General features: G+C 40.4%; 1 protein-coding gene across 1 annotated transcript in view; it reads left to right on the forward strand.

Annotated features, from left to right (window-relative positions):
* The window catches only part of DENND1A (DENN/MADD domain containing 1A), a gene marked incomplete at its 5' end in the record, with an annotated part of 194,078 nt that overhangs the window by 78,976 nt on the left and 100,305 nt on the right, over nucleotides 1-14,797 (forward strand). Inside the window, 3 exons of the mRNA XM_010153875.1 lie at nucleotides 283-363; nucleotides 2,521-2,574; nucleotides 8,095-8,205. Of these exons, the coding sequence (XP_010152177.1) occupies nucleotides 283-363; nucleotides 2,521-2,574; nucleotides 8,095-8,205 (246 nt within the window). The remainder of the gene's footprint in view (nucleotides 1-282; nucleotides 364-2,520; nucleotides 2,575-8,094; nucleotides 8,206-14,797) is intronic.

The raw sequence follows: 14,797 nt of genomic DNA on the forward strand, positions 1-14,797 counted from the left end.
CATAGGTTGGTGACTCAGAACATTCCAGACATATGTAGGAATACATTTTAAAAATGTATTCTAAAAAAAATCACGTTATAAACCCCAGCTGTCAGAGGAAAGTACATTCGTTGCTGTTCATAGGCTAATGTATAAATCTATTTTCACATTTTTCTTTACACTTGCAAGTTCTCTAAGCCCCCAGTTCCACAAACATTGCCCTTCTGTCTTGGAGTTTAGCTTGTTATAGCAATGCCTACTTACAATTCCTTCTGTCCCCCTCCCCTTTCATTCTTATTTCAGGACAATCAAAGGAGTGAGCTCCTAGAAACACTTCATAAACTTACCATCCCTGAGCCAGGAACCTCTGTTCATCTTGGAGTGGTGAGTGAAGTGGGAGAGATGTAAACTGCGGTGTTTAATTTTCATTACGTATCATAATAGGGGAATGTCAAAAGCAATTCTCCTTTTTGGAACTGTGTACGCAGATGTTGTTTTCCTGTGAGGACACAGGGCTGTGAAATTCCCCTTTTCACATTTGGGGCCCTCTGTTTCCCTTTCCTTAACCTCCAGCGTCTTTGAAATGCTGTTCTTTGGAGGGAGGTAGCGTATATTCCCCATGGAAATTACTAACCCTATCGTCTGTGACCTTCAAGAGGTCACAGAGCAGCAACATGACATTTATTGTCCACACTTCTGCAGAACTCCTAGACCTTGCAAATGTGCAAGGGGGACAGGACTGGAAAGCAAACGGACATACCTGTCATAGCAGTGGTTTGAGTATTAACTGTTTATCAGGTTTCCTGATTCCTTCTCCTCTCCTTCCCCTCAAGAAGACGACTCACAACAAAGAATTTATTCCATTTTTATACCTTGTGAGAAAATGAATCAAAGAACATGGGTAGAATAGATACGGAATTTTATTGATGGGATTGTATTTTGAATTTAGTCTTTTGGAGTTTTCGTCTTCAAATGAATTTTTCCTGAACAACCTTGTGTTCCAGGCTCTAGTGAAAAAAATGCTAAAGATACACATTGCTGCAGTTGCCAATTAGTCTTTTAGAGTTCACGTGAAAACTGGTGGTGTGAGCAGCCCCAGTTCTCCCTCTCATTTCCTTCCCTCCTTCTAAAGTACTTTTTAGCAACCAGCAGCTTACTCTCATCACTTCACCCTGTAACGTCACTCGACAGGTAACAGTTGTTTGGCCTTGCTAGGTCACCAGCTGGCACTGGAAATGTCCCGGTCCCCTCAAGGCTCGCTGTTTTTGTGAACAGCAGTTCTGGTTAAGGGGACGAGCTGTCTCCAAAGGCAATGATCAGTTTGGATACCTCAGTTTTTTCATACCAGTGGTTTCAAGGAATGCTGCCGGTCTCCCCTTGTCTCAGACATTTCATGGGCGACGAAGCGAGAAAGGATATCGAAACGCAGCCAAGGGACTGTTAGCTGTGGTGTGGTTACGCATTTGATTCTGGCCGTTTACAAGCCTGTTTTGTTGTTGGGATGAGGTTCCTGTATGTGCTGTAGTTGTGTATCCTATTCCTGTATCTTTGCATTGCATCTTTTCAACCAAACTAAAACAGTGATACATCAAAGCACAGAAATTTGTGTTTATACATTCAGTGTCTGTATTCAGTGTAGCGGTTGAACCCGCTTGCTGTTTCGGGTTATGGACCGCTCATGAAGCACTGAAATGTCTGAGAGATACATATACACAAGAAAATTGTGCCAGTTGTGGAACTGTGCCAAGAATATAACAGCCTGTAAAGCTCCAGTAAGTAATTATTAAGTAGCCCTAAGACAAATTGTGGAAATCTTAAAAATAAGATAAATTGTATGCAACATCAATTTACAGAAGCAGTCTAGTCGAATTCTCTCCTTTCCCAAAGCTCTTAACCAAGAATCATGCACGTCACACTGGGAGCTAGAGTGAACATGGTCTCTTGCAGTGTAGGCAATTAAGAAAATGTAACAGTATAATGGATTATGAAATTGTGAGACCAGTATCGTCTTTCAAAATGTGTTTGTTAAGGTGTATAAAAGTGGCCTAGAACTTCAGTAATATTTTCAGGTAAGTAGGCAGAAAACTTCAGATAGCATTTCTCAGTCAACTTGCGTAACTTCCCCACTGATTTGCGATAGTCTTACTGATGCTGTGACTTACAGGGGACCTGCTCGCTGTTGTTTCCTGCAGTCCGTCCTGTAAGCTGCAGTGGGCTGTGGGAAGATGGGTTGAAGTACAGGAGAGTTTCCTTGGCATATCTCATACAGCGTGTGTCTGTATCAGTGTCTCTGAAGACTAAACAAACGTAATGTAACTTCTCACAAGCGTTTGATACTTTCTGTCTTTATGCATTTCATGTGTGTGATCTGAGAATCCACCTTGGAAATCCATGGCAAGGAAGTCATACTGGTAGTTGGTACCAAATGCTGTCAGTTTTACTTTGCTGGTCAACTGCTGTTATTGCTGTTACTAATACCAAGCAATAAATGTTGGTGGGTTTTGACATTATTGCAATAATCAATGTTCGCTCTCTTTTTAGCATGCTTACTTTACTGTGCCTGACACCAGAGAGCTTCCTAGTATCCCTGAAAATGTGAGTACTCTGGAGGACAGTGCACTTTACCATTTCTGTTTAATGTCAGCAGCAAAATGGATGACAATTGTTACCTCTGTTTGGCATAGTAACAGATTGTATTCTGTAAAATATTGCTAGATGTTGAAGTAAACTCTAGGTGGATGATTATAGTAGCCCTACAACTACAACTGGAAGGAATTTCATCCACTTGTCCAAGACTTTCGTTGGTATCGAAAAGAAGACGAGAACCTGTTGGTGTATTTCACCTTTATGGTTACATTGAACCAGGGCTGTTTTCCTCTCCTAAGTTCCAAAGAACTCCTGTTTTAAAAGAAATGTAATTTCACAACTCCCAGAGAGACCAGTAGAAATGATCTGACTGTTACATGGTTTTCTGAAAACTGTCAAGCATACCTGGTTTCTTTAGGGCCACTTTTTCAGCCTCACAAAGTTGCCTCGTTTGTGTTTCAGCATGCGTCAGATTTCTAGCCAGATGATAGGTCTGTGGGAAGACAATGCTGGCATTTACTTCTCTTAAATACTCTTTAATATGCTCCTGCTATGTCTCTTAGCCAAATTTCTGTGCCTGACATCTCAGCTTTCTTTCTTCAACATTTTGCAGTCTGCCTTAGCACCACACACCTCAATTTATGGCACTAAAGAAAGAAAGAAAAGCGAATCATCAAGACGTTTAATCTCATTTGTAGATGATTTGTAGAGCAGATAACATTTGGGGCTTTTTGTTTCTGTTTTAAAATACAGTTGCTCGCTTGTCTCTGTTGTAGACTTTTCACACTGACACGTATCCTGTCAGTAAATTTAATAGATGTACTTTTTCCTCTAAGGGGCTTTAGTTTTGTAGAAATGAGATACATGAATCTAAACCACCTATCAAATCCTGTCCTAATCCAGGCATGAAGTTACTTATTTATAGGGGTTATATTTTCTTTTAATCTCTTTTATGCTGATCACCTCAAACTTGAAGAAATTTTTGTTTGATAAGCCTCAAATCACCTTGAGAGCAAGGAAGGGAGGCTGGTAAATTGGAGGGCAGAGAGAAATGAGCTAGTAATGTTAGAAGACAGTGGAAGAGACTAAAAGTAGATCATCTGCCTTGGGCCTGTTTTAGCAGCTGTGGAGCAGCTCCATAACCCAGTACACCGTGCAAGCTTGGGGAAGTCCAGCCGTATTTGTGCTCCGTTGGTCATGTCTGCTGGTGGTGTTTGCTTTATATTCAAAAGTACGAGTCAGCTTCCCAAAACATTTGAGCAGGAGATGTGATGAATGCTCGTGAATCAAAGGGTGTTATAAAAGCAGAGGCCTTGGGCCAGGAGGAGTTGGAAACCCTTTGAAAGCTGAACGCTGAGCCTTCATGGGAGGGAGTGCTGTGTGATGCTAAAAAGCATCCTCTTTGAATCACTGAGTGGTGCTGGTGTGCCTCGGAGGGAACGGGGCTGTTCCGATGTGGGCATCCTGTGCAGTGATGTCACCGTGAAGGATGGACTCTGCCGTCTCTGGGGGAAACCAGGGCACCTCTGGGAACATCACTTCACTCAGTTAACAAATATGCTTGCCCATATATATAGGTACGCAAAATATGCACACGCACACACACAGAGGCAAATTAAAAAGCTATGGCTCATGGTAAGAAAGAAAAGTATTAAAACTCCAGTCCGCTGGTTGAGCTGTGGTTACTGTTGACTGTCTTCTGTTTCCCAGGCATTTCTGTTTATTTTATTGTAATGTGCAATACAGATTTTATCTGTCTGTTAATGCAACTGTCAAATAGAATTGGAACGTATTAGGTACTAATATAAGGACGTTAATTGAGCGTAAAGCTTAATGGACTTCAATCAATTGGCCTGATTTATTCAAAATTCTACATATCTTACCAGTAACTACATTTTAAAACCCGTATTAGCCAACGTTTTAGTAGTGCCAAACTTTGAAGTCGTTTGTACTGATTAATGGAGAGCTGCATAGGGCTCTCTTGGGAATGTTAACAAACTTCTTGGAATTATCGGACTTTGTGTCAGATCAATATGTTTAAAGAGCCACAAAAACATTTAGCATGGGCACTTCCGTGACAGCTGAGCGTTCCCTATTTTCAAAAGATTTAATGGAAGATTTGTGAATGCAGTGTGACTTCGGAACGAAATTGGGTTCATTGCAGGGAATAGAGTGCAAGGCTAAATTTCCTAGTGGTGTCTGTTGTGTTTCAGAAATACCAGCTAAGTTAGCAGTCAGAGATTACATTTCCTTGGTGATGATGATGTAGTTTATTTTTGTATTATTGAGTCCTGTATTTCAAAATGCCTGATTTTTCACGCATTATGACAAGTCTTTTGCTACCTGTTTTTTCTTAACACCCACTCCCCTCCCCTCCCATTATTATTTCTATATTTACACCATTTGATAAAGTGTATTGCCTTCATTATTTTGTTCTCCCAAACATCAGCATGGCTGTTGTAAGAGCGTTAGCTGCATAGCAGATTACCCGCCCCACGTTAGATCCTGCACGTGTGATATTTCAAAGGAAACAAACTTTTAAATAAGATGAGGGATTTCTAGTAGGAAGGTGGAGGTGGAAACCTGGCTCAATTCTATTGACCTGCTCGAGCAGGAATTTATACTGAAGTCATTTCAATGAAGCCACTAAGGAGCAGCCTAAAATAAGTGAACTATAATCCATGCTACTAAGTGATCTATAATCCATGCTACTATGAGCTTCGCTCTTCGCGGAGGAGAGAGCTTGTTGGTTGGTTCCTTCAGTGAGAAATTCCTCATCAGATGGTGGAGGGAGAGAAATACATGATTTTTGTTTTAAATCTCAGAAGTCAGCGTGCATGTGCATTTGCTGGTATTAGATATCAAATGATCAAATAGATGATTGATCTAGGAATGAACCTTCAGAGGAGCACAAAGGAATTTTGTAGCAATCTTAGTGAGTTTCGAGAGCAGTTGGGGATACCTGTGCCCACATTTTATTTTGAAAATCCCACTTTTTACTCTCCCGAGAAAGGTTTAGATCATAGGAAACTAAATACACAACAATTATACTGCAAATTGGAACGCTTTCATTTATATTTATTTAACTCATTCATGGTTTTGTCACTTACGAGACATGTCTTTCAAAATACATGTGTAAGTCCCAATTTCATCTTCAAAGATGACAGCTTTCTTATAAATAAAACTTCGAGCTAACACGTGAATTTCCTTAGTATCAATACATTACCATACAGCCCACATGCTTCACAGGTGTCACTGGCAAATTTCTGAGAGCAGAGAAGACTAAAACCTTACAGATCTTCCCATCTGAAGGTACGTTTGTGTGACAAAGCCAGTACTTCGCTACGATAAACTCGAGGAGAGAGTAATTGCAGATCAAGTCCCTGTGGCTATTTTCCTCTCGCCAGTGGATACTGTTCCCTTGCAAACACACCCATGCACGTGAGTCTCTGCATCTTCAGGCAGAATGCAGGGATTTCGCGTGCCTGGTGCCATGCCCCTAATTTGGGTGTCATCAAAGGGAGTTCAGTGCTGCTTAAAAATTCTTTTAATTCACACTATTTGCAGTAATTGTGTCGTCATGCACTGTGTTTTGGCGTTGTGGAAAGATGGGTGAGAGGGGGAAGAAGAGCCGTAGAGAAGACAGCTTATGTTTAGACAAAAATATCATGCTAATCAGCACAGATGGGATGAGAAATACAGAAAAAGTACATGATAGTTTAATAGGTTTTTGGCAAAATGTGTTGGCGGTTTTTTTCTCCGTTGAATCTACCTGTCTGCGGCTGTAGCTTTCTGTAACAAAGACCTGAAAGATGGTTTTGTATTAACACGCTTGAGGCTAACCATAACCAGCTTAGTTTTTGTCTATCTACGTACTGGTACAAGAGTCTTCCAAATACAATGCTGAATTCCTCCTCAGTTCTTTGTGTTTGGATGGCAAGCTGCGGAACATATTTCTGCACAGTATGAAGCATCTTGGCAGACTTCTCAGGCCAAGTATTGGTGGGTTTAGAGTTATCTTTGGATCTGTCAGAAGTGCTAATAGGCTTTGTTGAGCTGCTTTAAGTTTCTAAATCGTATTTACTTTTTGCTTTTCTGCACTTTTTTATTTAACGATGATTAAGGTTGCACTTGAATTCATGACTAATCTAATTTTGCTCTCGCATGTACTTTTTGTGTAAGACTGTCTTTATCGTATAGCAACCCTTTGATATCTGTAGGAAGCTATTTGGAAACAAATCCCCTAATTCAGCATTTTGGGGTGTAGTACCTTTTCCTTCACCAGCCCCTTCTCTTTTTTCTTTTTTTGATTTCTGTGATTGAAGAGGTGAAAATATCCTGTACAAACACAAATCCTTTTTTGTTTGCCTTGCACTGTAAAAACCCCTCATTCTAGGGGAGAACACAGTACATTTGATCACGTTACCTACATGGTGGCTTTCTGGTTTCGATAGTGAAGATCCTGGGATCACATTCTGCTGTTTGGTAGAAGACATCTTCATTATTTAGTGAACGGTACATGATTTATGTCCCAGCAGCGTGTGCATGGGGCAGCTACCGTGGCAGGGATGGATGGATGAAGGTGCTGGCTGATGGGATGAAGTGGCCACGGCCTCTCGTGCAGCTTGCTCCATTTTCTTTTTGAATTTCAGTTAGTTACAATAATTTTACGCAGGTACTTTTCGTATTCTAAGCAGCAGAAGTATGGAAGAAACCCGTGTTGCCTAGGGAGGGCAAACATTTGGTGGTGTCACTTGTGTCTTGGTGTTTCTGGCTATGCTTTAAAGGCAGATTGCAGATGTGCTGCTTGCAGTATTCTGCTGCCATTAGTTGTCTTCGTACTGTACAGATGTACTGATCAAGTAAAGGGATGAAGTAAAATTGGATGTTTGAATCCTGCCTCTTCATGAGAGATGGGCATCCACTGAAATTTTCAGAGAGAGAGGATTCTTGGTCTCCTTCCTCAGTTTCCCCAGCCCCCAAGGAAGCGCTTTCTCTCTCCACCAAAGGCAAAGGTTTGAGTGCGTGGAGCGAGGAGTTCGGACGACCTGTGCTGCTAGCTTTAGCTTGGCTGTTAAATGCCCAAATGTGTCTTTCCAATCAGAATTGTTCTAGCATGGACTGAGCACACGTTTGAATTTGTCATGTTAGAATTGTCCTCTATGAGAGCTGGTTTTATTGTGAGGTTGTAAGATTTCTTGGTACTTTAGCAGGCGGCTTTAAAGCTTCTGTAAAAGTGACAGAACATACTTTTTTCTCTGAGAAGTATCTTGTATTTAAGAAACTGTATGTGAAACATCATCAATTTTATTATTCCAAGACCTAGCTCCCCAAAAGTTAGGGGAAGGGTATGGTAATTTGAAAGTACTCTGATGTAAGATGACATACTGCTTTCTTTTGTTAAGCCACATACTGGATGGAGTGTAATAGGAGGATGAAATCTGTGGTGTGGGGTTTTTTTGGGTTTTTTTGTTAAGGACACATGTTTTGGTAATACCATAAATCAAAAATTATTTTCTTTTTTCCCAGAGAAATCTGACAGAGTATTTTGTAGCAGTTGATGTCAACAACATGCTGCATCTCTATGCCAGTATGCTGTATGAACGCCGCATCCTCATTTGCTGTAGTAAGCTGAGCACTGTAAGTAAAATGCAGAATAATTTCTTCTATTCACAGTCTCGTTTTTGAAATGAGAGTCATGTGAATGGGAAGTGATCTGATGATGTCGAGGTCCCCCTTCCAACCTCAGCTATGGAACTCGGTGGTTTTATGTGATGATTTTACTCAACTTCTGTTGGCCACTAATGTTCAAATAAATAAGGTTTTTTTTTGGATACAGGAATTCTTGGGGTTGTTTGGCACATATATATACAAACACTTACGCTGTAGTGAAGTCCCTTTCTCATAATTTATTGACAGGAAAAAAACATAGGTAAGTGATACTGTCAAATGGATGTTCCAGTGACCTTCTCTGGATGGACTGAAGGAGTGGGCTAAAATGCATTGACAATCCACATTTGCTCAGTTTTGTTTGATAACGTGTAGTGTTAATGCTACTTAGGCTCCATCAAGGGTCTGAGAGATGAAAGCTACTGAATACTCTGGAGTACTCTCTCCTAAAAATGGCTGGACATCAAAACAAGCACACAGCTTGATTTAGTTCAAAGTTTTGTGTTATGCATTTCAAGGTTTATCAGTCAATAAGATTGTGATTTTCCTTACAAAAGAAAATGTTAAGTTTTCATTCTGTTTGCTCTGTAAATGGGTATTGATTGCTTTCCCTTATGAATGACCTGCATAAGATGGTTTAACTAATTTTGCTTTCTAGTGCTATGGAGTAAGTACTCGAGCGGTCCTTTCTAAAGTACAAGCTTCCATTTCCATTTTGTGTGGTATTAACTGGTCTCTTACTGTATGACCGTGACCTACTTCATGTTTGAGATTAAAACTGCTTCATGGAATTGTAAATACTGTAGAAGGCTGAAATTATGTACATAAAATCATGTCAGAATGGTCTGTTGATACAGGGCAGAAAAGTGAGAGGAAGACTTTATGCTTAATCTCAGAGTAACTGTATAGTATCATTTTGAAAGGTAAGTGCAGCTGGGAGAGTTAGAATCATCTCTGGGGCCTATTAATAATGATTAAATGTTTACAAGCAATCCCACATTTAACTGAAAGAATTTGTTTAATATCATAGAAAACTCGTGAAATCTTAACTTTTATAACTGCCAGGTCTTCCATGTCCTTCCTACTCAAATAAACAAAAATACATCCAGGCCTGGCAATTGAATAGAATGAGAGAGGTGTTTATTTCAGACACCTAAAGAATGAGAAGAGCAGTAAATTATCAGAGAGGAGTAAAGAAGAGAATGGCCACCCAAAGCATCTCAAAATCGGTGTGGTTGGTTGGTTTAATCTCTCCCTTTGTGACAGAGCCTGGGAAGAAGAATTACTTACCTGTCACTTTGCCTTCCTTAATGAGCCAATTCACAAGTAGGGTTGTGTTTTCCTTCCTATCTTTCTGCTATTCCTCTTCCTTTTGCCTCTGTCCAAGATAAAAGCATGTCTGGTCCTTCAGTAGGGAGGGGTATTCATACTGTGTGTTCTTAGCTTACGACTTTATATATAAACTGCTCCAAGCTTGGAGTGACAGTGTAAGACAGGTTTGAAGTGTTGGGCTGGAGCCAGCGATGCCTTGCCTGCACGCTCTGCTCTGCGTGTTCCAGCAGTAGGAACAAGCTGCATTATTTTATTTCAAACTGTGCTCAGCGGAAGCCAAGACCTTGTAACTGGAAACGTACCAAACTGAGAATTCTCAAAGTAAAGTGAGGGTGGTGTGACGGTGAGGGGGATTGGTTTCTTTGTTTTTAGTTTTTATTTTTTGAACAAAAAAGTGGAAGGGACCTATTTGCAGTTAATTTCTTTTAACTTCGAGAGACGTGGCACACTTCGTACTTTAGGCTTGAATTTAGTATCTGCTGAGAGAGAGGAAATGAAACAGTCCAGCATAGAGTCTTTCACGGTGGGATGAATTCTGTGCTGTAATAACTCATATCGAATTCAAATTTGGATTTGAACTATCCTTAATATAGTTAAGTTGAAAAAGATATAACCTCTGTCATAAACCATGTGTGCTGAGCCTATGCAAGAATTACTGCTCTCGTCTTGCTTCATTTTTCATTTTTTTCCTACAAAAGGAAACTCAAATAATTTCTCAAAATTCTAAAGCAGTTATTCGTGTTGAATTTCTTGATGTACTACTCATGCAAACCCAGATTGGAACCAAAATCCATAAAAACCTGTGCTTGGCAAAAGATGGCCTGCTGGTGGGAGCTTGCTGGAGCAAAGCCGACAGAGGCTTTCCTTGCATCCCACAGTCTCTCCCATCCCAACTTGCCCGTGCAGCCCGGCCTCAACAAGGCACATGAACTACTTGTGGTAAGGGCAGCAGCGGGTTGTCTCTCATTATAAAAAGGTGGCTAACGGGAAGCCCGATGACCCTTAAAAGCCTTAAACTTGTGACTTTCTGTGATGTTTCTGTTCAGCTCCATCATACCGAGGTGAATTTCTTTACTTAATTTTTCTGTAATTTTTTCAGTGTTAGTAGAAAGCAAGGAATGCCATTCTGACATGGATACTCTTTTCTTCCTGGCAGCTGAGAGCTTGCAAGAGCTCCAAAGGTGGCAATTTTTTTCTGGTATATATGGCACATTGTAGCCACGTACTGCATCTGTAAAACTGCGCAGTGTATACGCATCAGGAGAGAGAGAGTAAAATGCACAGGAAAATGGCTTATTGTAGTTCAACATCAGTTTATAATTTTTATGTGTGCCAAAATCCCATTGATTTATTTTCCTTAAATAAGGCTTTTAGACTATTAAATATAAAACTGCGCAAAGTGAATTAGTGAATCGGTGTCTTTCTTAGCTGTCTTTTTACATTCTCTAGCAACAGCTGCAGGAAGCTGAGGTACTGGAACTAATGTGATTTCAAAATGCTGGATTCCTGTAGTCTTGACAGTTGGGCATTTCTCAGGCTGCCTTATTATTAAGTGCTTGTTTTCTGTATGGCAATCGCTAATCAGGTGAGGTCTCCAGCAAATATGCCATTTCTTTTTTATGAACCCTTATCTTGGCAGAGTTGAAGGACAGTACTGGTGCTTACCCATGGTACTATGTGATTTGAATTCATGCCAGGTAGCAAGGTGGGAGTACATCTCAAAAATAAGTGACAGGTTCTGCTCAGATGTCTGCAGTGTTGAGCATTATGTCTGTTTAATCTTTTCTTGCTGAGTTTTAAAACCAGTGGGAGGGGGGCTTGGAGGACCCTCCTTGGATTACTGAGTTCACTCCTCTGCAGCAGCAGACATGTTATACCGGAATGCCAGCAAGTAATCCATTTGATCCTCATGGAAGCAATTTTTAAGTAAGAATTAAATTTTTAAATAGGGTTTATTCCATATCTCTGTGATTTGGAGAACAAAACCAGAAGGCATAAAGGATTTAGGAATATAGTGGGAAAACTGCAGTGGGAAAGCATGCCCTTTTTGTCTGCTGCATATTTGGGAACTAGGCTGTGCCTTTTCTCTAATCTGTGAGAGAGTAGCATCTTCTCCAGTAGGAATAACATAAAGATAAGTTGCAATGTAATGGGATAGGGATGAATCTTTGGTGTTCTGTGAGTCATAAATATAGAATAACTTCAAGATTTTGTGGCTTTTAAGTTTTGCTTTAATTAGTGTGCCAACATACTAGAATTTCCCTCCCATATGGATCATAAAATAATATTCCTCTGCCACTAAAGAGCTTTCTTATTGTAAAGACTGGACAGGTACTTGTTCAAATACTTGCTGTGCCCTGTCTGCTTCCAAAGACACTATTTCCTTAGGATGGTGTCTCAAATCTACTTTAAACTCTTCTATATCCTCCCTCATGGAAGCACATTATCAACTCAGGGATGCTTTTGAGTTTTGTGGGCCCCCTTGTCATGACACTTGCCAGATCAAGCAGTGCTAAGGCGAGGAGTGACTGTAGTTTTCATGGGAGACAAGGGAAAGTCTAAGGGAGATTAAGAGGGTCAGACAAGACTCTGCCTCTGGATTTTATCAGTATTTGAGGAGAGAGTTTAATGAAACTGGAGATGCTGAAGTGGGTGTTAAGATGAATAGAGATGAAACAGTCCTGTTTGTGCAGATGAATGTCACTAACTCAAGAAAATTTTGGCCAAATCATCTATCGTTCTGTGTGGTGGAGAATTGGCAAAGAATGTAGGCCAAGGGATGGACATAAGAGAAAGACAGAAACTAGGGATGCAAACAGATTCTGTTGCAATCCTGGTAGGTGGGACAACTGGACAGTAGCGAGCAACTTTCTGCGTAGAGCAGCTTCACTGCTGTACACCAAAATGCAGCTGCTGAAGTCTGAAGGAAGTACGCTCAAAATAGACTCTGGAAACAGAAACACAAGAAAGGATTTGAATCTGAAGAATAAGATCTGATTTCAGAAATTTATATTTGGAGCTGAAAGGTGGGTGTGAGAGCATTCTCCCTTAAAGAAACTATGAGCTATATTGCTATGAAAAAACTTGAAACCTGTCACAAAAAAGGACTAGAACTGGTGAGTGCGTAAACAAAAGCTACTGGGGAAGAGTAAATGTGACCTCTGCAAAAGAAATCCATGCCTCAAATCTTAAAAATCTTTATAAATCTAGATAAAATTGAACAAAATTGAGTTCTTCAAAGCTGTTAAAGAAATTTTCATGGCATAGGAGATTTTGATCCTCTTGAGGGTAAACAACCAGCAAAAAGGTTGCGGGAAAATAGATGAGAAAAGTTATCAGTTCTCCTAAGACTGGAAGTTGCTGAGCAGTCCCACTGGTGCCCTGTTCTGCAGCCTGATCAATGTCCTCATGAAACACCAGCTTTAAAAAGGGCAGAAAATGTAGAAGTCATTTTGTTGCTTAGTGTGGATACGTATAGAATTATGCTCGTGGAGAAAACACTTTGAACCACATTAAGCAATCATGGTCCGAATAGCCGAAGCAGGTATTACCACTCAGAAAGAGATACTGGGGGTTTGGGGTTTTTTGTGAGAGAGCTCCATCTATGAACATGCCAGCTTATTACTCACTTGAAGGCTTAGAAGCCAAGATATTATTATGAATGGAGTAGAGAACAAAAACGAGGGCATAATGCCACTAGATATGTTCATGGTTTGCCCACATTGTGATTATTCCATGAGTTCTTATCTATTCCAAATGAAAAATGATAAAGTAAACCAGTGAAAAGTACAGAGAAGGGTAACAAGAACAAGCAAATATGCAAAATAATCTCTCAGTTAGGGAAAGCAGAGTAGATTACAGCTCTTCACTCAGCCTGGTGAAGATACTAAGGCAGTAGGGAACTTGATGGCAATATATAAAATCATGTGTGGCTCTTCAGAATGTAAGTAGGAGATGATTTTTGTTTAATTTATTGACTCCAAATGTTCAAAACTCTGAGCACACATTAAAGCTGTGAGGGAATAGGCTCATAAAGAGATGGGGCAGCACTTTTCAGTGTTTGTTTTTGAATTCGTTGGCACCTGAAGTGTGAGCTGCGAGCTGGTGGGGACTGAGAAAACAGGGAACACCAATTTTATTGGTGAATGTGTTGATCATTGGTTTTAATAATTCGTGTTGACCGCTGTTGGACAGGATGCTGGGAGACCAGGGATCTGTATTGTTCAGAGGCTTAAAAATAACACAAGATTTGTACCTGTCTTCCATCTTCTTGCCTGATGACCTGCATTTTAATCAGAAAAGCAGGTTCTGTTGTTACAGAAACGGCACTGGCATTGCATAAAGGCTTTAGTGTTGAACATGTCAAACTACATCCAGCGGTGCAGCTGATTTTCCCTGACATGGAGATTTGGGAGATGGGATTAGCTCATCTAGCTGTTTACTTTACCAGTGGTGGGTTCCCTACAAGAGGTACATAATTCAGTAGTCTGTCGTAATGGAAATTAATAATAATGAGGGTCTTTTTTTTTGGTTAAGGATACACCACATCTAAGTGCATTGAGATTAATGTCACAATTTGTCTTTGCTTCGTTTCATCTCGCTCAACTTCAGGCCACCACAGGACCTCAGTCCTTTAGAATTTGTCTTTTCAGTATTTGTAAGCAGTGTTCTCCCTCCTTCCTGTTGCCCAGACAGGCATTATATGCTTGATTTCCTTGTACCTTCCAACAACTGGTAAGCTTTTGCTGAGTATTGGTTTCAAAATGCGTCTTACAAGTGAAACACGATGTAGTACTTGTGCTGGGCATCAGTTGAGATTAAAAGACACTCTAAGCTGCAAAACACTGTCAGGGGGATGTGACTGCCTGTCAACTCCTTGTCTTTTCCTTATGTGTCTATCTGTAGGGGTGTTCTGATTTAGTTATTTATTTTCTGTTCCCTGGGGTGGGTGTGTGTTCATATCCTCTTCTACGGCATTTTGACTACAGCTCGTGCCGAGATTTCCTTATTGAGGATTACCACCTTCTCCGTTTTAATATCCTTAGTGAATGTGACAAATATTCTTTTCCAAATTATTAATTATCGTTTGAACTAGGGCTGAGACACGTGATTTCCTCCAAAGCTCCGTGAGGTTTCTCCCCACCGCTTGACTGGCAGTTGTTTGCTCTTCGTGATCTTCTTCATTCAGTACCTGTCCACAGCAAAACTATTCTCAATGAGTTTTAAAACT

The sequence above is a fragment of the Eurypyga helias genome, unplaced genomic scaffold (assembly GCF_000690775.1).
Source record: "Eurypyga helias isolate BGI_N326 unplaced genomic scaffold, ASM69077v1 scaffold4336, whole genome shotgun sequence".
NCBI lineage: Eukaryota > Metazoa > Chordata > Aves > Eurypygiformes > Eurypygidae > Eurypyga > Eurypyga helias.